Here is a 19,082-nt window from a genome sequence, read left to right on the forward strand (position 1 = left end):
CCCGGGGTGGGCGTGGTACCCGGGGTGGGCGTGGTGCCTGGGTTGGAATGGGGACTGGAGACGTGCCTGGGGATACACGGAGGACCTCAGGAGGGGCGATATTTATGACGCTCGATCTCTGATTAGTATCTACTCTTTTTTTGCCTGTTTTGCGCGAATCTCACGTCTTGATGTCGATATCTTGGTGGTGGCAGGAATCCCTCTAGAAATATACGCTAAACCATTTATGGATACGTGTAGGTCTAGCAATACGGGACGTGTAGGCGGAGCAAACGTTACGTGTAGACATAGCCTTACCCAAAATTTGAAGAGCTCCAAAGTACTCAACCAAAGGTTGCACTAATTAGTACGGGGTGTCTTGGTACGAGAATGAAAGCGCTGAGGGAAAATAACTTTTAAAACCCCCCCTAACTAGAAGCCTGAGAATTCCCAGGACGCTTTACCAGCATCTTTAGTTATTGGGAGATTGGACTTCGAATTATAGCTTGCTGGATTGCAAGGTCGCCGCAGCGGAAGCTGCAGTGGAAACTTCTCTGTCAGACCCATCGATTGAATGACAAGTTCATCGAGTACGACGTCGATACGCGTTGGAATTCGACCCGACGAATGCTGAGAGATGGACTGGGTGCAAAGCAACAGATTCAAAAGTGGACCGACCATGAAAAACGTCTTCCACCTTTTACGATCGAAGATTGGGATTTTCTTGAGCAAATTGAGAGCATCCTTGCAAAGTTTGACGAGTGTACTCTGGTTGTTTCGGAGCGTCCGCCGCGGATCAGTTTGGCGATATCGATCTACTATAAGCTGCACGACATTTTACATGATGTCGCTTCTAGAGAAGGAGAGTTTTCAGGTCTTCATCCGGATATTGTGGCAGCTATGTCCCCAGATCTACAGAAGTTCCAGGAGTATTGTGATCTCATGGATGGGCAGGATACGTACTCGGTCGCTCAAGTGCTTGATCGGCGGTTCAAAACACTACTACTTGAAAATGAGTTAGGAGAAGCAACGGCTTAGGATGTAGTTAAGAACATAGAAGGCTTGTTACATGAGTAATATTCATCAACAGCAGAGCAGCCCGTATCCGCTGAGGGTAATAGAAGGAAGGCAAAGAGTGTTGAAGCTCGAGTGTTACAGAAGTTGCAACCACAAAAGCAATGCTTGTCTGATATCGATCGGTACTTTCAAGATGGAGCTGTGATAGTGGATAACTCGACGACGAAAGAGAAGGACTGGTTGCTCTCTTGGTGGAGGTCTCATTACCATGAGTACCCACGTATGGCTGCAGCTGCCAGAGATTATTTGGCTATACCAGCCTCTGGGGTATCAGTCGAAAGACTGTTAAGTGGGGGAAGAGATCTCTTGGGAGTGCGGAGGAGCTCAATGAGTGCAGAGACTATGAGGCGTCTGATGATGCTGCAAGATACATGGAAATAGCTTCAGATATATAGGAATAATTAGCATGAATTGGAATTGTTACAGTAGTAAAAGCAGGATAAATTTCAAATTACCTTCCTAAACGCCTTGCGGTGACAATTTAGAACCCTTATAATCCCATTGACAAAGGAAACATTTAGCGAACAGCTGTATCAACGTTGGAAATTCGGTCTAAAGGGTTAGTAGAGTGTCATGAACGATGTAGTTCAAAGCAACTTCTTCAGCCACCTGGTGAACTTACGACGAATCGACTGCTTCTTCGGCTTCGTCCGTGGGTTCTTCTGCACGAAGTTCTGATTCGCGATGTGCCGCGCTCTTTCCGCCGCACGATGCCGGGCAATCGACTGCCTCCAAAGTCTCTTCGCCCGAGGGTCGTTGATCTCGTAGACCGAGCCCGTATCAGAAACAGACGAGGAAGAGTCGGAGGAGAATGCAGATGTAACGCCGCCGGGAGTGCTGCGAATATATCGGTAGTCGGCAGCGTAATCGTGACGCGCGGGAGTCCGAAGCGGTAGGCGGGGTGGAGCTCGCCGAACGGTTCGATAACGGGTCTCGGTTCGCGGCTTGGATCTGGTAGCGGGATTGCGGGTCGGGGTGGCGCCAGTTGCCCTGGACGACCGGGAGTAGTACCAAGGGCTCACAGGGCGTCGACGCTCGTAGTATTCGGCCTTCATGGTCGTGTACGGTTGCTGAAGCTGCTGACGCTGCTGAAGCTGCTTGGGCTTCAGGTCCTGTTTTACCTTCCAATAAGGGGTTGGGGGAACTAGATGGGTGCGGTTAACATTAGGAGGAGCAGCAGCAGAATAACCAACAGGATGCGGCTCGTCACAGTGAGGACCAGACACAACTATCTCCGGGATAGGTGGTGTCGGGGCCTTATTGAGATCGGAGGGGCTCTTACGCATGGTCTTGTGGGATCTGCGCTCAACATTCGACGAACAGTTTCCCATTTAGCACGAAGAGTTCATCGAAGTGTTGAGCCTGCTTGGGTTCTGAGGAAAGAAGAAAGCTGGTAGAGATGGAAGGGCTCAGAGATATATATATATGGTAGAGAAGAGAAAATATATACAAAGACATTGTGATCGGTACCAGACAAAGCAACAAAGGCAAGCACAGCGTATTGATACACTCATTGGGCGGTGTTACAAAGCAGAGCATGCGAGTCAGCGGTTCTAGCGAAGGTGATGAGATTCAGTTTTCGTGATATCTAGTTGAATCAGTGATCATTTGCCAGATCGCCTGCCTCGTCAACACGATGATCGAGCGGTGTAGAGAGGCTTAGGTAGTAACGCCTTTGTGTTAGCTCTGCTGTTATCGCATTGTCTCTCGCTAGGTGCTCATCAACACTGCTGCTTAGGAGGCTGGTATCGAACCCAGGGATGGCGATGACATACTTACCTACAATTATGTAAAAGCCATATCCGTTCAGCGATCTGCTTTGAAGTTCCTTCCTGTAGTTTCGGGCACATGATCGCATCCTCTTTTCTTGCTGAAGTGGAATAAGACTTCATATGCTCCCACGGGGACAGCTGGCCAAGGGGGTGAATGTCAATGATGCTGGCCAGATAGGATTGATATGTTGATGAGACGGTGTAGACATCATCAGTAGAGCGGGGGAAATCTAGTAAGCTGATGCTTGAACAATAAATTGGATATATATGGAAGGCGAATCTTTAATGAATAGTACTGTGTAACACAAGTTCGTAACATACCATCAAACAAAGGCTGGTTATATGGTGCAAAGATGCAGGCGTATGAAGCCAGGCATCGGCAGTATGCAGACCCTGGATCCTCAACAAAAACTGCGGTTGATAGAATAATGGATAGTAGCATTGACAAAGAAGATCTAAAAAATTCAAACCTATACAACCTCATAAGACTAAATTGAGACGTAGCATACGCTTGACAGGTAGTACAGACAATGGGTCGAGATATTATTTCAGGGTGGTCTTCCAGTGCTGCTAAATGAACAGATTACTAACTAAGTTGAACGCTATGAAAGGCATCTTCTGACTTCTGTAGTTTAACGTTGTTCGACTTGAAATCTCCGGTCTCTGGAGATAAACTTGGATCTGTCGTATGTGAACGGGATGAGAATTGGTTGATGAAAGAATGTCACCGACCACCATAAGGAGTCAAGGAAGGCAGTGACGTCAAAATTAGGCCCATCAGGGACGCCGCCTGCGTGACCGACGGTTTGAGGGGCGTTCTTGTTGTTAAGTCCGTGCTGCGCCATATGTATTGAAAGTTTGAAAGTTGAAACTAGCTGAAAGTTGAACAGCCAAACTAATAAATTACTAAGGCTTACTAAGCACTGCGGAGTGCGGGCTGCTGGAGGCCTGGAGGGCGGAGGCTGGAGCACCCTGGTGGCCGCATGCGGTGGCCGGGCCAATTATCTCCGCTGGGTAACGTTAATATGCCTTTGCATCACAGCATTTAATATTGCCTCATTCCTGTCCATTGAAAGGCTCAGTGCAATTCAACCGAAAGAGAATAACCAGACACTTGTGATTGAAATTCCACGCCATTCAGGATCACCCCAAGCAGTCCAACCACTCGACACCATGACGACCACAGTTCTCGCAGGAAGCACAGGGCTGGTCGTATGCATATTTCCACCAGTAACCCCTCCGTCAATAGAATACGCACTAACTTCCATCTTCTCAGGGCTCCTTCATCCTTGATACTCTCACCAGCCTCCCCGCCATCAAGCAAATCTATGCCTACACCCGCCGCGACCTCCCCACCTCATCCCCCAACGTCACTTCCCTCACCTCCAGCGACCCCTCCACCTGGCCCTCCTCCTTCCCTACCACCCCCGTCCCCCAACTCTTCCTCTCTGGCCTCGGCACCACCCGCGCCGCTGCCGGCAGTCTCGAGAACCAGCGAAAAATCGACCTGGACCTGAACCTCGCGCTCGCGAAGGCGGCGAAGGCCGCGGGGGTGGACACGTATGTGCTGATTTCGTCGACTGGGGCGAACGCGAGCTCGCGGTTTCCTTACATAAAGATGAAGGGGGAGTTGGAGGAGGCGGTGATGGGGTTGGGGTTTAAGCATGTGGTGTTGGTAAAGCCGGGGATGATTCTGGGGGACCGGAAGGAGACGCGGGTGGTGGAGTGGGTGATCCGGACGTTCGGGAGGGGGTTGGGGAGCGTGAGTACGGCGTTGACGGATTCGTGGGCGGCGGAGGCGAGGGTGATTGGAAGGGCGGCGGTGAGGGCTGGGTTGGATTGTGTGGAGGGGAAGAGGGAGGAGGGGGTGTGGGAGTTGGGGCAGAGTGATATTATCAGGTTGGGGAGGACGGAGTGGAAGGAGACGTAGTTGGAGGATGTTTCGAAATGGTCGGGGGACGTGAACGATGATTCGAGCTCAACCGGAGACTGTAGGACTGTACGATTTGATTTTAGGTCGTTGGTGCAATAATGTAGCTCATGCCACAATCATAATGCTTAATAAAATGTACGATATAAACAACGCTTCAAGGTACTATATACAATCATCCCTGAACGAACGCTAGACACCCGTGATGTCCACAAATCCAAGTGCATGCGTAAGATCGTCAGAAGTTCGTGGCCCAGATGGCCTATATACTCTAGTATGTCTATTCCAGACTCAGAACCTAGTCGCTGAGTTCAGGAGTTAGCCAGAAGCTCGTCGTTTTCCCTGTAATCGTCATCATGATACTCTTCTTGCTCGGGGAGATACACTACACATATTCAATTAGTCCCATGTATTTCATCATTCAGGATACTCAAGACTCACCGTTCGGTCTGATGAATAAAGCGCACGCGAACGCCAAAAAGAACGTCGCGGTCAGACATATAAACACCGTTGGAGAATACTTCCCCACCGTTGCACTATAGATGCCGTTGAAGATCGTCGGACTGATCACTCTTGCCAGAGCATGCAACAGTCCCAGCGCTCCAAGCAATTGCCCCGTCTTATCTGGTGGGACATGCTTCGTCAAGACGCTCTGCAACGTCGGCGCCCCCATACCGCCAAAGCTCGCGACGATGCCGCTGAGGGTGAACAGCTTCCCATCCCTGGCAAAGCTGTATCCCAGAAATCCTAGGGTGTCAATCATGACCGCCACACGGATGATGTTCAATTCGAAAGTGTCCGAACCACTCCGCGACACGTGGGTAGTGCCCGTGAGCCACCTGCGGCCGTAGCCGTTGAGCAGTGGAAGGATGACGAGCAACCCGAAGACGCGGCAGGTGTTGACGATGGAGATGAACAAGGACTGCGTGTATGTGTCCCAGCCGAACATGAAGTTGCTATAAATGACGATGATCTGGAAGGCTCCCATGGCGACGCCGAACCCAAGGGTATCAACGGCGGCAAGCACGAGGAGGTTGCTACGGAGCGCGGAAGAGGATCCGGGGCCAGTTGGGTAGAGGATGCGGAGGGGTTCGAAGAAGTTGGCGGGGCGGAGGGAGGAGAGAAAGGAGGGAGGCCCGGAGGCGAGGTGTTTGACGCGGTATTTTTCCCGCGCGAGCAGCTGGCGGGATTTGCTGAGGGACTCGGGGATAACGAAGGCGAGTAAGGCGATGAAGAGAATGTGTGCCGCGATGCCGTAGTAGAAGACCGGCAGGACGGTCCCGGTCTTCTTGACGATGTAGCCTGCAACGATGGGTCCGATAGCAATTCCCGTGAAAAGGCAGCCATGGAAGTATCCAAACGCCACGTTCCGCTTCGATGGAGGCGTACAGTCCGTTGCATACGAATGCGCAAGAGCCATGGACGTGATGAACGAGCCGCACATTCCATCGAAGACGAACCCAACTAGAATCCAATATACGGAGATGATATCGGGATATTTGGCGGCAAATATAGTAATAATCTCGCCGCTGAACATCCCGAAGTTCGTGAGCACGATGATCAGCTTCCGCCCGTATCGGTCGGACAGTGCGCCCAGTTTCGGGCTCACAAGAGCTGCGAGGAGGCCCGAGATAACGGTTCCTGCAAGGTTGAATTGTGCAACACGCGATTGCACCCCCGCGTCACGGCACTGCTCGTTCTCTTCTCCAAAGACGACCGGGAGGTATGTGAAGGTAGGGTCGGCCAACGCTTGGTCGGCGAAATATTCTCGACAGATCAGGGTAAGGATGAGGTTCAATTTCGGGACCATGACACCGCCAAATGCCATCGTGGATAGGAGGTATGGAGGAAGCATCCAGAATATCTGCAGCGGTCAACGTCTATGCGTTTGATCTGTTGGATCGTATACTCACGGATGGTTTCTTGTACCATGGCAAGCCATCGAAATCTCCGCGCTCTTCAGACTCTTCCCCCAGCAGTGTTGTAGAAGTCGTTTTCCTTATCAGAGGCGTCTCCTCGTCTGTATCCTGCACCTGTTTGGAACCCATGACTCCTCCCTCGGCCGCCGGAACAATGTCCTCTTCTTGCAGCGTGATATCGCCGGTACTTCCACTTCGAGTATTGGATGCGCCGACCACCTCGTCGGCGCCCAGCCATGCTGGCTGTCGTTCGGCGCTCATCTTGTCCCTGTGTCGTCCAGTCTGGTGGACTTGGACCCTTCGATCTGATAACTGATCTGATAATTGATCAGATATCTTGCGAGATGGACCCGTAAATTGTCCTAGTGGGCCGAGACTGCGACCGCGGAAGCACACGTCGGCCACTAAAGAATGCGAGAGTGGAGAACGAATGAACCAATTCGAGCCGGTTGTTGCAACATCGCGATGAATCGCTAGTGACTATTACAGAGCAACTCTGTCCAGAGACCACGGCCTAGGAAAAATGGGAAAATGAAGATACAAGAGAGTGTAGGGGGTAGATAGCTAGATATCGTATCCAAGGTGCTTCGAAACAGGGACGTGACGTGACCGTACAGCGAGGCTTCAGCCGCCAGGGCTGGCATTCAGATTGTCCCGCGGTGTATCTTGAGGGGAGATAACGTCAAGGGGGGTATTGGTAATCCATGTTGGACGGCAATTTATATGCCGACATCAGGATCTCTGATCTCGGCCACATCATCCACAAGGGCTTGATTCGCTGTCTCGAATCTCGATGACCCAGGCTTTAATTACCATAGCATGCATGATGCGGCCAAATGATGCGATTAGGTGTGCGACATTGCGACTTCGTCCATAGTCGTGAAATTCCCTTCAACGGCTCGGAACAAATATGCACATTGACTGTTTCGCAATTCTCATGAACTCCGTGACTCCATCCATCAAGTTCACATCTTGCAGAGGTAACTAGTATCTTCAGCTACTCAGAGGAGGGGTTTCAAATCGCGTCGAACAAAATGTACATTTTCCTATTTTTGAGCCTATCTGCTGCCACCAGCCATTTACAGAGTCCTCATTCTTCCAAGTCGCTGGAAATTCTCCGCAACGTGGCAAGCCACCAGCTACGTGTCCTCCAGGAAACAATGCAATTCAGCTTTCGAGTATTCATTTCAATCAGAAAGGAGAGTGCACATTGGTTATATCGTTACTCCAGGACAACCTTGGAGCCGGAGGTGCTATGGTGCCATGTCCGGAGGAGACCCATATTGTCGGCAGTCTCGACGTATTCTATTATCTTCAGGAGCTTGTTCTTGAACAACAACGAAAAGGTCAATGATGAATCGTCCAACCGAACGCGTATGAAATCAATATTAGTTTCGCAGAACTGCTTTGTCTAATAACACTGCATTCCTCTGCCGGTCACTACCCGCGTCACTTTCTTTGATCAGTCTACTATGAAGTCGTCTTGTCCCTCGAGTCTCTGCTTCATCATGGGTCTAATTAATGTTCCGTACGTTATGAACTCGTCGCCAGTGTCGTCCAGTATTTTTCTTCAAGCATCCGTTCTATTGATAGCAGGTCCTATTGTGACTTGGCCACTCGAAGTTAGCCATGGCGACAGGCACCCAGTATGATAACACTATAAACGTGGATGAATTGTTGTTGCCAGCTACCCAAAAAGAGAAGGATGGATGGACTGGATGGGTCAAATTACAAGGTGAACCGGTGAGTGCTTCACAGAGGAACATTAGACATCAGTGTTCAAAGTCCGACCACTAATTCATCATTGAAAAGTGGGCGTTCAACGCGTTGATGAGGCACTTCGGCCTTGCCAACCTTCGGTGGATACAGGCAACAGCTCTGGATTATAACGGCTTTATAGACTCCCAGGCGTGAGTTGGGGTCGTTCTCTACAAAGTTGTTGGGATGCTGACAAAGCGGTAGCCTCCCCGATGGCACCAGACTATACGCCATGATTGTCGTCGGACGCCCCTACTGGGCACTAGATAAAGGGCAGCGACCCTACCATCGACCAGGAATCTGGTTTGCGAATCAACTAATCACAGATGCATGCGGGACCATCGCGTTGATGAAAGTCCTCGGCAACCTTCCTGATGGATTGATCGATAGCGAGCAAATGGCGGAGTTTTTCGCCACTACCGAAAGCCATAATCAAGTTCAACGAGGGGAAGACATCACCGGATTTGAGGATTTGAGAAGCGCTCACAACGCGTGCGCGAGGAAGATGGAAATGTTCATGCAAGACGCCAAAGTCATCACAGGCTACACCCCAAACGCCCGCAAGGGGCGACCAGGGCCAAAATCTCTTGGGGAAACTTCAAACGTACCACCAGGTGAAATTAATCTCACCCAGGGCACGCTTGAACATTTTGTTGCATATTCACCTATCGGGAACCAGTTGTGGTATTTGAACGGCCTGGATGAGTGGCCCAGATAGCTCCACGACTACGAAGAACTCCCCTTAAACTGGTTAGACTGGGCGTCGGAGGATTTGGCCGACTTGTTTGAGCCAGACGGCGCTGCGCATGCTATGCTTGTCCTAGTGGAGGATACACAGGTAAATACTTTGGAAAGTTGTATTGCGGCGATCCGGGCTATCGAGCGACGTTTGGACGAAATTTATCTAGCGCACCCCAAGGTAAAGGACGAGGCCTGGCGAAACCTAGTCGCGCGAAACCTATTCGTTCTTATGCCCGTCGATGGGGAAGAACCATACTTCATAGGGCCACCACCTAGATACTATGGGGTCACACAAGGTCTAATCGATGCAAGCCCGCCGATACCAGAATACCAATTGCCCGCACAAGACCAGAATCCGGGTGGGGAAGTCGATAGGCTGATTACCCTCTTTGATGCCATCGCACAGCACCAGGTAAACATTCTTCCTGGGATTCGCGACAGGCACCAGTCAGGCGACACAGCAAGGAACATGTTCTATTATCAGTACGTTATTCTCAAATGGTTGAAAATGTTACATATCAATGGCAGATTGGACGAGGTACAGAAGGCGGCACAAGGAAATTAGGAAAGTAGTGGATAGGCAAGATCCAGTCATAAGATAACCGTCCGCATGTACCGAATATAGAACCGCAATAAGGTCTATTTAGAAACTCTGGTTTAAGAATAGAAGCGTAGAATTCGTTCTCCGTACGCATCACTATAAATACTATACCCCTAAACTAACGATTTATTGTGACATATCTACGGAGTAGGTAACTACCATATTTCTGAGATTCGCTACTCCTGCTGGCACTTCAACCTTCATGAACCTCTAGAATTTCGTATCCTCTGGATAGTTGAATCAGAAATGGTAAAAAGATATCCCGCCCAAAAAAAAAAATATATCGACACGGACAGGATTTGAACCTGCGCACGCGAACGTATCAGATAGCTCAAACAAATTTTGGTTCAAGTCTGACTCCTTAACCACTCGGACACCGTGTCATGTAGATAGAGAATTACTTTTCAATGGCGGAAAGAGATATATAAAGTAAATTAGAATTTACCGATTACGGAAATCTATATTGAATTTTCTCTCATGCTTCGTTCGCATTTCATTTCATGGTCACGGCACGTCACGTGGGCAAGGGTAATTGAATGAATTATTGACGAGTCTTGATGACTAGATCACAGACCCTGATGGTCTGCAAAGCCAACCAGCTAACCTAGCCTAAAGAAAGGACAACACATGAAGCCCATCATAACCACCACGCAGAAAAAACGAACCGCAAATTCAAACTCCTCCCACATGGTTTACAAACGCCTGGATGTCCATGCCACACCCCTAATGGATCGCAGAGGCGCCCGATGAAGAGAGAGAAAAAAATCACACCACAATCCTAGGCCTGCATCAGCACCAGTGTTTCCCGAATGCCTCGACTTTCCAACGGATCTATCGACAAATAGCCGGGATAATATGCCGTTCCACCGCTCTGATGTTCAGGATACCTCTAGAAAAGCTCTATGCACCCCGGCTGACTCTTTTGCCTTCCGCGCCCACCTATCTATCCTTCCGCGCCTTCACCGCAAACTCCGCCAAGAGCGCAAGATGATCACTCGGGAAATGATAGTTCGGGAAACCAGGAACGCACGCCAGATAGTCCTTATCCACTTCACCCAAAAGGCCCGTGACTTGGAACGCATTGGCGGAGTACCAGATGTAGTCGATGACGCCGGTGAACGTTGGAGTGTAGTTGGTGAAGGACAGCTCCCCGATGTTGCTGTAGCTGCTCTTCAGCTTGAACGGGTGACTCATGCCGACGCCTTCCTTAGTAAAGTTGCCGTACTTGCGGTTCATGAGGTCGCTGTGCGCGTGGGAGAGGTTACCGTGCGCGATGAGGTCGTAGACGCCGGATCCGGGCATGCTGTTGAAATCACCGCACATGATCACCGGAATATCGGTCCCGGAGGAATATTTCTTCGATGGTGCGGGATTGGGTTGCTCTTCCGGCGGTGCGGCAGCCTCGTCCTGATCGCTGTTCGCGAATTTGAACAGGACTTTGTCCTTCTCACTGCAAGGTGCGACCTTCGTGAATTTCTCGGCGAGAACCCCAAGCTGTTCCAGGAGAATCGCGACTTGAATGACTTTGACATCCTTGAACACCGGGTTCCAGAAGATATGGGCGTTCACGACCATGAGTCGGGCGCCAGTCATGCGGTTTTCCAGAAACGACACGGTTGCGATATCGTCTCTCGGCATGACACGGTTGAAGATATCATGTTCGCCTTTCATGTCCGGTCGGTTAATGGCTTGATTCGCAAAATCGATCACCTCTTTCTGGAGGAGAATGAATTTGCTGTTCTTGTAGAACGTCGCACAGCCATCGACGAGCTCGGCATCCTTGTCGCCCATGGTTTTCGCGCGGCCCTTCGGCCAGTAGACCCCCTTGTAGTCATTGTGCGCGAGCGAGGGTCGGAAGAATTCGTTGTAGCTCCTCTGATCGATTTCTTGAAGACATACAATGTCCGAGTCGCGACCACGGATTTCTTCGAGAACCAGGTCCCGGCGGTGTGTCCACAACAATGCGGCGGAAGGAGTATAACCATACTGAGATTGTGTCGCGTACTTGTCACAAAGGGTGTTGTAGGTCATCACGGTGATCTTCTCATTGGCGGTGACGGGAGTGTCATCCAAAACGATCCAATCTCGCTCGACAGGGGGTGGAGGCACTGTGTTTTGTTAGTTGGCAATGTAACAAGTTCGAGTCATTTCTACTCACCCGGTGCTTGCTCACGCAAGAATTTGATGAGTGGTCCGGTACCCTCGTCCTTGAGGATTGTTGTGACCTCATCTGGAAGTTGATTGCCGATGACACCCAGCATTTCCAGCTGATACAGACATCCCAGCTCCGGTGGTAAGACTTCGAGATAGTTTCGGAATAGGAGCAGTTCGCGCAGGTTGGTCAGCATTCCAATCTCCGGAGGTAACTCTCGTAGATGGTTGAATGATACATCAAGCTGGATGAGCCCTCTCAAACGGCCGATTTGCGAGGGGAGGTATTGCAGGCTGTTGTGGTTGAGGATGAGTCGCGTGAGGAACGTATAATTGAACAGAGAAGGAGAAAGGTTTCGGATCTTGTGGCCGCCAACGTCGATAGCATCGAAGTAGAGTTTTGACCCATTAACCTCCACGCTGATATGACTGCCACGGTTGCGCTCCTCCTTATCCCTCTCTTTGGTGAGACCATTCGTTGCCGCTGCAATCATGCTCCTCTGTCCTCCGTGACTTCTCGCGTGGGCATTCGGACCGCTCATCTCCGCGGATTGCTGGTATGCCTGAAGTTGCATGGTATAATTCTCACCGTAGTTTTTCGCCATTTCTGTGCTAACATACTGAGCGATTCCGTGCGGCTGTTGCGCGTGAGGTTGAGCTTCGCTGCCAGAGAGGTTATGTTGATGGTTCGGAAAGTTGTGTCGAGAATTCGGCGTCGCGTGGTCCTGGTGTTGGGCGTGTGGTGTATGCGCTTGTTGACCATGGCCCTGGAAGCCTCTGGTGGAGTTCATATGAAGGGCATATTGCGCCGCTCCCATGCCATTTTGGAGAATGTTGCGCTGGTTGGCATTGTGGCCCCCACCGAACATCCCGAATCGATTGTGCGCTCCAGCGTGCGGGCCAGGAGATCGAGAGGGGGATGGAGTGTCGTTTGCGTAAAGGCCTCGGCCGGTACTGACTGGGGATGCAGCCCGTTGATTATGCGCTCTGTAAAAACCCCCCTCTAACGAGGGGTTCCAGAGACTGTGGCCAGCTCCCTGCTGGTATCGCTGATAACCATCAGCCATCTAACGCTATCGTAAAGTCCAATATGGCCACCACTCCGTGCTAGCCGGGTATTGATGATCTCGTGAAATCGAGATCGGATGAAGTTAAGTTGGAGGTAGGGATTGGGGTCGTTGTTTTCTTCGTCTTAGCATCGGCGAAAGGAGATGTGTTGAGCAGCAAGTGTCTAAGAAACCACTTTGACTTGGGAATCGTAGCCTGTGCCTGTTGTTCGTGGCCTGGTGACAAGGTCAGTAGCTGAATCGCGGGGACCTCATCCTTTCCGTCAGTGTGAATGAACCCACAATAGAGATCTCCTGCAAATGGCAGTATTATAGGTACATCAGTAGTAGCCTGAGTCAACAGGATTGACTTAAGTCAACAAGACCAGCAGCCCGTGAAGGTTGGAGATAGACTTTGCGATGGTGGTTCTGGAAGTGGAGGTCGCGACAGGTCGGAATTGTGCAAAGAGCGTGGGATGGTAGGGTTTCAAAGCGTGCTCGATGTGTCTGTTTACGTGAAACTTCTCTCTGTAAAGATAAATAGGTCGAGTACACAGGATTCCGTGTTCGATTTGCGCGGTTCGTAGGTGGTGGTACTAGTTACAGAGTCACGATCCTGTGAAGTGCTTCGTTGTGAATGCACGTGACCTAAGATAGCCACCGTTTCGGCCTCATTGCCTGGTGAAAGTTCTTTCGCCACAGGGACTGGGGAGATCAGATAGTAGTGCTCCAGACTCCAGAAAGTCGATCAATCATCATCATCACCTAATTTATTTCACATGGTTTTAATCAATACCTGTTAATATTACTACAGCAGGTCCAGCTGCTATTGAGTCTCGCCATTAGCAGGAACTCAAATGACTGGTCGGTATTGCTATTTTCGTGCAGCATGAGCAAAAGAGACTCAGGACTTGTTTCTCAAAGGACGCTCTACATTCCCGATCAAAGCAAATGATAAGCCAAGATGTCATTTTTCCCAGACCTCCCGTTATTATATTCTTTTGATGTATTCAGTATGGACAGTTCTGGATCTAAAGAGGTTGTTCGTACCCAATTAATATCATTACGCCTGTTCTGAAAGACATATCTCCGTTACCAGTCTCTTGTAGCCTTTCGGATGACTGGTATTGCAACGTCGCAACATTGATATGTATTGCCGATTACGTGCCTACGATGTGGATGATGCTTGAATTTTAGTACAAGCTCCCCTTAAGAGCCTTAAGAATGTATTTCGGTCGTCTTCTCGGAGCAAAGTGTTTCATATCTCCAACTAAGCACGATCCTGGACAATAGATCTTCCCAGCCAGGAGACAACTTTAGCTGATCCATGCTTGGCTGTCAGCATGAGGAACGTTTCAGTCCAGATACAAAACCCGACAGGCTGCTTCATTGTCCGGGTTCATCAGAAAATCCCTGGATCATCCTGTCCTCAGGATTACTGGCGGCCTTCGCGAGACCATAGGGTTATCAGCAGCTCAGCACAGGCAGAGTCCACGGCATTCTGGAACTCCTACCGAAATTGGCTCTGCACATCACCGTTGAATCTTTGGGCGACCAGCTGAATGGTGCGCCCTCTACTAATTAACCTAATCTGCCTTAAAACTGCATATGTGTATATGACCGACGACTACCGAATACTAAAAACATCCACTCCATCATTACTCAATGCTTCTACTTTCTGTTCGGATTTCCTATCATTCCTGTTTATTTAAGTCCAGTTTCTTTTGATCTCCATAATTCTACACGGTGCTGGTCACTCGGTGTTTCAGATTCCTCCGAGTTTTGCTCCCGAAGTTGGCCAGGTAGATGCTTGTCTCAGGACCGGTCGCAAGTGCTTCGTCCGCTGCTCAACCCGGCTACGCATCACAGCCGCATTCCGGCGGATTGGGTCTCCTGGGTCTTTGAAGTGGGGACAATTAAACATGAAAACCTGCAATGAAAGGCACCATGACTTCGTGGACACTGTCAGTGAACCTTCCTGTTCCTATAATAGCAGGCATGTCCGCTGGCGTTCCCCAACATAGGAATAACAGTATGTATTTCAAACAGGTATCGATATCAGAGTATAGACGGCGTACCGATCTTCCACCCGGGTACCCAGACAGAATGTCCTGACTCAGGAGCCAAACACCAGCCTCCTCAACGGGCCAAGTCTACGAGATCGTCTACATCGAGGAACACGTTGAGAAATCGGCGATCCCAAAGCATGGATGTCTCGAGAACCCACGCCGTTTCTATCGCGAGTTCCTCATCAACACAGAGCGTCAACGTCCTACCTCCGCCGGCGCCATTCTTTGTCCGGAATGGACGGCGGTATCCGCGCGATCGCCCGAATCCACTGCCATGCGACTTGGCCGAGCTTCAGCGGCAGAACTTGCGAACCATGCTGGTCTCTTCGGTTTTGGGGAAGCCAATTTGCTGCCCACCGCGATTCCTTCCGAAGACACATCAACTGCGAATCCTGGACATCGGATGCGGTACGGGTTATTGGAGCTATTTGATACACCAGCACCTCGTCTCCTCTGGATGGAAAGCGCCGTCATTCATCGGCCTTGACACGGCCCAGTCCGCGCCGGATCTTGGCAAGCAAGGCATGGACTGGAGATTCGTGGCGCACGATCTTCGCCGTCCGTTGCCGTTTTCCGACTCCCAATTCGACTTAGTAATCATGAAGGACATGTCGTTAGTCACCCCCGTCGGTGAAGGCACGCAGCAACTCCTCGACGAAACTATCCGCGTCCTCAAGCGCGGCGGCGCGTTGGAGATTTGGGAATGTGACCACGCGATCCGGTGCCTTCAACTGGACCACTCCGCTTCGTTCTCTCGTACCAGCGAGGAGGAGCTCACGCAAGCGAAGAAAACCGCGACGTATCCCATCAACTCGGCAACAGTTTTCGGGGAGCCACAGAACACATATCTCCACCAAGCCAGCGCTTGGATCGAAAATATCTTGGACGCGCGAGGGCTCTCGGCAACGCCCGGATCGCGAATGACAGCCGCCCTTCTCCAAGAGCCGGACGATCTCTGCGAGATAGGGTTCCGGCGCGTGGCCGTGCCGTTGACGGAAACGAGATGGGAGCGAGAATCCGGTATCGACTGGGAATCGAAGATATTCCCAGACCAAGAGCAACCCACCAAGGACCAAGGAGATGAAGTGCAGAGTGTCTTGACGGACGAACAAGCCGCACTGCGAGCCACGGCGTTGATGACGGTGGTGCAGATACTGGAAGGGCTGGAGCCGCTGCTTACGGATCTTAGCCGAAAGAACGCGGAGGAATGGGCGCGGTGGTGGTCGGGGATGAAGGGAAATCTCCTGCAGGGACGCGGTGCGGAACATGGGGAATGTCTGGAGATTGGGGCTTGGTGGGCCAGGAAGCGATGATGATTTACGTGACAAGAGACGAAAGGGATGACGGCATTTCGCAGTTTCTAAACACCCCGACCAGGGCTGTACGGTTCATTTTTCTTGGGTTGCGTGGTCTTCGATAGAATGCAACGGATCGGGGGTGGGGGTTTCATAGCGTTGCCGCAAGGTTCGGTATCGCTTCAAATAGTACCTAGATGAAAACGACAATGTTAGCTTCAATGGCATCCCTTGACAGGAGATTATGATGGCATACAGCGCCTCGATTTCTACATAGCAATGAATCAGCCCAGCCCATACACGGCCGAATCAAACGGATCGGCGAACGTACCCTTCTTCACGAACTCCGCTCTTTCGATCCCTTTCTTGATTTTTTCTTCATCCTCCAGGTGGACTTGACTCGCGAATGCTTTTTTCAATCGAGGTCGGTAATAGTCGAATCCAAGGGGGTATTCTCGACCAAGGTACAATAGCTCTAGTGGATGTCAACGCGGTCCTCGCAACTGGGTTCGTACCGACCAACCTTTGTAGATTTTGATTACTTGGTGCCTCAGGGCAGGATTTGGGGCACTCATATTCCGTTTTCAGTAGGCTCAGGCTCAATTGCGACGACTGTGTCGAGTGGAATTGGAGAATGGTGTTTTGAAAGTTCATGCTGACGAGAGATGACGTTAATTCTCCCGCCCCACTTCCTGGCAGCGGTAAACAGGAACATCGTGACTTCGCGAGGCCTCGGCCTACCAGACGAGCCATCTTTCAAGCCTTGAAGCATTTCTTGAATGGAATTGGAAGTTGATACCCCCTGAATTTAGTTCCCCATCGAGTCTATATGCCAATTGATTTTCGAAGTCTTTGATACAACCATGAAGTCTCTCCTGCAGCTCCGAGCCATACCGCCAGTCCTTGCCTCACCCCTCCCCCGCCAACCTGTCCCCCTTTATATCAATGGTTTATCTAGCGCTCAGAACTCTTTAAATATATTAAGGCCTTTGACCACGTCCTCACCAAATCGTTCTTCCGCTCCCTCCCCAGCCGAATCCCAGGCGTTGACCGCTCACCATCCGCGATGGCTCTCCGCGCTCAAGGAACGGATAGGAACGTGCATCTGCTTCGGCATGAACACGGCGCAGGTAGGCGAGGCATCCGAGATACTAAAAGAGCTGAGTCGGGATTGGCGGGAACTGGTGGCTGGGAGTGAAGGGTATTTGACGGCGGAGGATCGGAGAGGGCTGTGGAGGCATCGGGTGGTGTGGGGAGAGATGGTATGTTGAGATTCCGATTGATGGAGTTGGTTCAAGCCGTGTTAATGTTTGATTAGGACAGTATGGTAAGTCGCGTCGACTACAGCATATATCTCCTGGACTACTGACCAACTGAAGGGTATGTATTCATAGCATCTGAGATTGGGCATCCGAGATTCCTTACTGGTACTCTAGGCCATGTGAACAACGTGATGTATACCAGGTATGCCGAATCCGCCCGAATAGAATGGGCGCAGAAGATCGCAACTTTTGTCGACCCTGCCCATGGCGATGAATGGAGAGAGCTGTGGACGCCGCGAAGTGTAGGCTTGATATTACGGAGTATCAAGACAGACTACAAATTTGTATGTGTTCCGAAGCCCCATTCGCAACTTTAGCGACGAGGTGCGATATATGGATTGTTGATATTAACCTGTGGCAGCCTATGACATATCCCGACCATGTTACTGTCCTTCACAAGCTCCGCAACGCACCGGATGGGCGAATGGACCATTTCATCCTCGACGTGATCATCCTCTCCGAGCTGCATCAACGGCCCGCGGCACGCTGCGTGGAGGACATCGTGGTATATGACTACCAGCAGGGGAAGAAGGTGCCGCTGAAGCCGTTCATGGTTGATATGTTCCACGAGACGTTCCGACTGCAGGAAGCAGCTAAGAAGTCGAACGGCGAAAATATCAGGAGACTTCATGAGCGGGTGGAGGTGCTGGAGAAGGAAACGTGGGATAGACCGGATGCGAAAGAAGATCTCGGGTCTGCTGCTCCATGATCCGGAAATGCTTGAGGATAGATGGATCGGCAAAGTGTGATTCATGTGGATGTCAAAGGTTATTGGTCGACTGACACTATGTTGATACTTTGATGACGATACATGCATGAAACGGGTAGGGACCACGAAACCAAGTTCTCCAATGCGGAGTTTCGAGCATGTCAATAGTACTTAAGAAACCAATGCTTGACTTGCCAATGCATGATAGGTACAGCGTCGGGTGTTCTTATACTGCAATAGGCGAACGTGTACGAAGTATTCCGTAGGATATCCTGGTTGAATCCCCCGACTTGTATGAGATCAGGAGCATGTCAAACCGTCTATTCCCGCATCGAGAGTCTCGGGTATAAACCATTCCATTGACGTCGGACAAGTTCAAGTCGTGAGACATTTGGAAGCATTGTTGAATGTTGATGCATTTCCCCTCCTGAACCGGAAGCCTAAAATGGACGATTCGATGATCTTACATCTCATTCGGAAAAGTCGGCTTCAGCGTGAATTGTCCAATGTCCATGTGCCAGCAGAACGATCATCGAAATTCGCTCAAACCGGCCCCGCATGGACGATGATTCGCAAGTCGTGGCTGCAGTGCCCATCAGGATATGCAGCCACACCGAACGAGAGTCCAGAATGCAGAAACGCTGGCCTGTGACTGCAGGGCTGAAGACCAGTCATGCCGGTTCCCAGACGGCCATTTAGATCAGACGAGCTAG

At 50.6% G+C, this 19,082-nt stretch overlaps 11 protein-coding genes and 1 non-coding gene across 12 annotated transcripts; 7 read left to right on the forward strand and 5 right to left on the reverse strand.

Annotated features, from left to right (window-relative positions):
* Positions 1 to 341: 341 nt before the first annotated feature.
* On the forward strand, positions 342 to 1,107 carry P152DRAFT_454212 (uncharacterized protein; the record flags this gene model as incomplete). Its single annotated transcript, XM_033678550.1, has 1 exon — positions 342 to 1,107. A coding segment is annotated over one exon (336 nt), but the record flags the coding sequence as incomplete, so codon positions are not given.
* A 466-nt stretch (positions 1,108 to 1,573) lies between these two features.
* On the reverse strand, positions 1,574 to 2,448 carry P152DRAFT_487471 (uncharacterized protein; the record flags this gene model as incomplete). Its single annotated transcript, XM_033682099.1, has 2 exons — positions 1,679 to 2,448; positions 1,574 to 1,608 (listed from the first exon to the last, which is right to left on the reverse strand). The coding sequence occupies exons 1-2, from the start codon at positions 2,385 to 2,387 to the stop codon at positions 1,574 to 1,576; spliced, it is 744 nt and encodes a 247-aa protein (XP_033539269.1). The 5' UTR covers positions 2,388 to 2,448.
* A 1,314-nt stretch (positions 2,449 to 3,762) lies between these two features.
* Positions 3,763 to 4,939, forward strand: P152DRAFT_478576 (NAD dependent epimerase/dehydratase family protein-like protein). Its single transcript, XM_033681663.1, has 2 exons — positions 3,763 to 4,040; positions 4,105 to 4,939. The coding sequence occupies exons 1-2, from the start codon at positions 4,002 to 4,004 to the stop codon at positions 4,756 to 4,758; spliced, it is 693 nt and encodes a 230-aa protein (XP_033539270.1). The 5' UTR covers positions 3,763 to 4,001; the 3' UTR covers positions 4,759 to 4,939.
* P152DRAFT_510827 (MFS transporter) lies at positions 4,655 to 7,344 on the reverse strand. Its single transcript, XM_033682686.1, has 3 exons — positions 6,672 to 7,344; positions 5,200 to 6,622; positions 4,655 to 5,143 (listed from the first exon to the last, which is right to left on the reverse strand). Exons 1-3 carry the CDS (start codon positions 6,936 to 6,938, stop codon positions 5,070 to 5,072), a joined length of 1,764 nt encoding a protein of 587 aa, XP_033539271.1. The 5' UTR covers positions 6,939 to 7,344; the 3' UTR covers positions 4,655 to 5,069.
* A 174-nt stretch (positions 7,345 to 7,518) lies between these two features.
* Positions 7,519 to 8,201, forward strand: P152DRAFT_25556 (uncharacterized protein). The gene has a single exon (XM_033674734.1). It carries the CDS (start codon positions 7,712 to 7,714, stop codon positions 8,090 to 8,092), a length of 381 nt encoding a protein of 126 aa, XP_033539272.1. The 5' UTR covers positions 7,519 to 7,711; the 3' UTR covers positions 8,093 to 8,201.
* A 105-nt stretch (positions 8,202 to 8,306) lies between these two features.
* On the forward strand, positions 8,307 to 9,282 carry P152DRAFT_478578 (cysteine proteinase; the record flags this gene model as incomplete). The annotated part of the gene is made up of 3 exons (XM_033681664.1): positions 8,307 to 8,420; positions 8,490 to 8,587; positions 8,640 to 9,282. The coding sequence occupies 3 exons, from the start codon at positions 8,307 to 8,309 to the stop codon at positions 9,151 to 9,153; spliced, it is 726 nt and encodes a 241-aa protein (XP_033539273.1). The 3' UTR covers positions 9,154 to 9,282.
* Positions 9,283 to 10,061: 779 nt separating this feature from the next.
* Positions 10,062 to 10,160, reverse strand: P152DRAFT_t4. The gene has a single exon. It is a non-coding gene; the product is annotated as a tRNA-Ser (tRNA).
* Positions 10,161 to 10,300: 140 nt separating this feature from the next.
* P152DRAFT_25589 (glucose-repressible alcohol dehydrogenase transcriptional effector) lies at positions 10,301 to 13,163 on the reverse strand. The gene is made up of 2 exons (XM_033674737.1): positions 11,936 to 13,163; positions 10,301 to 11,885 (listed from the first exon to the last, which is right to left on the reverse strand). The coding sequence occupies exons 1-2, from the start codon at positions 12,993 to 12,995 to the stop codon at positions 10,717 to 10,719; spliced, it is 2,229 nt and encodes a 742-aa protein (XP_033539274.1). The 5' UTR covers positions 12,996 to 13,163; the 3' UTR covers positions 10,301 to 10,716.
* Positions 13,164 to 14,900: 1,737 nt separating this feature from the next.
* P152DRAFT_454217 (uncharacterized protein) lies at positions 14,901 to 16,500 on the forward strand. Its single transcript, XM_033678551.1, has one exon. The coding sequence runs from the start codon at positions 15,181 to 15,183 to the stop codon at positions 16,354 to 16,356; it is 1,176 nt and encodes a 391-aa protein (XP_033539275.1). The 5' UTR covers positions 14,901 to 15,180; the 3' UTR covers positions 16,357 to 16,500.
* On the reverse strand, positions 16,394 to 16,974 carry P152DRAFT_25613 (uncharacterized protein). Its single transcript, XM_033674741.1, has 4 exons — positions 16,862 to 16,974; positions 16,670 to 16,813; positions 16,595 to 16,607; positions 16,394 to 16,531 (listed from the first exon to the last, which is right to left on the reverse strand). The coding sequence occupies exons 1-4, from the start codon at positions 16,911 to 16,913 to the stop codon at positions 16,432 to 16,434; spliced, it is 309 nt and encodes a 102-aa protein (XP_033539276.1). The 5' UTR covers positions 16,914 to 16,974; the 3' UTR covers positions 16,394 to 16,431.
* On the forward strand, positions 16,862 to 17,846 carry P152DRAFT_25632 (uncharacterized protein). Its single transcript, XM_033674743.1, has 2 exons — positions 16,862 to 17,665; positions 17,775 to 17,846. The coding sequence occupies exon 1, from the start codon at positions 17,202 to 17,204 to the stop codon at positions 17,607 to 17,609; it is 408 nt and encodes a 135-aa protein (XP_033539277.1). The 5' UTR covers positions 16,862 to 17,201; the 3' UTR covers positions 17,610 to 17,665; positions 17,775 to 17,846.
* On the forward strand, positions 17,635 to 18,564 carry P152DRAFT_454219 (uncharacterized protein). Its single transcript, XM_033678552.1, has 3 exons — positions 17,635 to 17,665; positions 17,774 to 17,944; positions 18,022 to 18,564. The coding sequence occupies exons 1-3, from the start codon at positions 17,663 to 17,665 to the stop codon at positions 18,367 to 18,369; spliced, it is 522 nt and encodes a 173-aa protein (XP_033539278.1). The 5' UTR covers positions 17,635 to 17,662; the 3' UTR covers positions 18,370 to 18,564.
* Positions 18,565 to 19,082: the final 518 nt, after the last annotated feature.

The sequence above is a fragment of the Eremomyces bilateralis genome (assembly GCF_010015585.1).
Source record: "Eremomyces bilateralis CBS 781.70 unplaced genomic scaffold P152scaffold_1, whole genome shotgun sequence".
Lineage (NCBI taxonomy): Eukaryota > Fungi > Ascomycota > Dothideomycetes > Eremomycetales > Eremomycetaceae > Eremomyces > Eremomyces bilateralis.

Excerpts from the sequence above, each read along its gene's own strand:
- P152DRAFT_478576 (XM_033681663.1), top strand. The coding sequence starts at position 4,002 with ATGACGACCACAGTTCTCGCAGGAAGCACAGGGCTGGTC. Across the intron at positions 4,041-4,104 it reads CAGGAAGCACAGGGCTGGTC|GGCTCCTTCATCCTTGATAC; the intron begins GTATGCATATTT and ends CCATCTTCTCAG.
- P152DRAFT_510827 (XM_033682686.1), bottom strand. The coding sequence starts at position 6,938 with ATGAGCGCCGAACGACAGCCAGCATGGCTGGGCGCCGACGAGGTGGTC. Across the intron at positions 6,623-6,671 it reads CATGGTACAAGAAACCATCC|ATATTCTGGATGCTTCCTCC; the intron begins GTGAGTATACGA and ends TGACCGCTGCAG. Across the intron at positions 5,144-5,199 it reads TTTATTCATCAGACCGAACG|TGTATCTCCCCGAGCAAGAA; the intron begins GTGAGTCTTGAG and ends GAATATGTGTAG.
- P152DRAFT_25556 (XM_033674734.1), top strand. The coding sequence starts at position 7,712 with ATGTACATTTTCCTATTTTTGAGCCTATCTGCTGCCACCAGCCATTTA.
- P152DRAFT_25589 (XM_033674737.1), bottom strand. The coding sequence starts at position 12,995 with ATGGCTGATGGTTATCAGCGATACCAGCAGGGAGCTGGCCACAGTCTC. Across the intron at positions 11,886-11,935 it reads CTTGCGTGAGCAAGCACCGG|TGCCTCCACCCCCTGTCGAG; the intron begins GTGAGTAGAAAT and ends AACAAAACACAG.
- P152DRAFT_454217 (XM_033678551.1), top strand. The coding sequence starts at position 15,181 with ATGGATGTCTCGAGAACCCACGCCGTTTCTATCGCGAGTTCCTCATCA.
- P152DRAFT_25613 (XM_033674741.1), bottom strand. The coding sequence starts at position 16,913 with ATGAGTGCCCCAAATCCTGCCCTGAGGCACCAAGTAATCAAAATCTAC. Across the intron at positions 16,814-16,861 it reads AGTAATCAAAATCTACAAAG|AGCTATTGTACCTTGGTCGA; the intron begins GTTGGTCGGTAC and ends GACATCCACTAG.
- P152DRAFT_25632 (XM_033674743.1), top strand. The coding sequence starts at position 17,202 with ATGAAGTCTCTCCTGCAGCTCCGAGCCATACCGCCAGTCCTTGCCTCA.
- P152DRAFT_454219 (XM_033678552.1), top strand. Across the intron at positions 17,945-18,021 it reads TCAAGACAGACTACAAATTT|CCTATGACATATCCCGACCA; the intron begins GTATGTGTTCCG and ends AACCTGTGGCAG.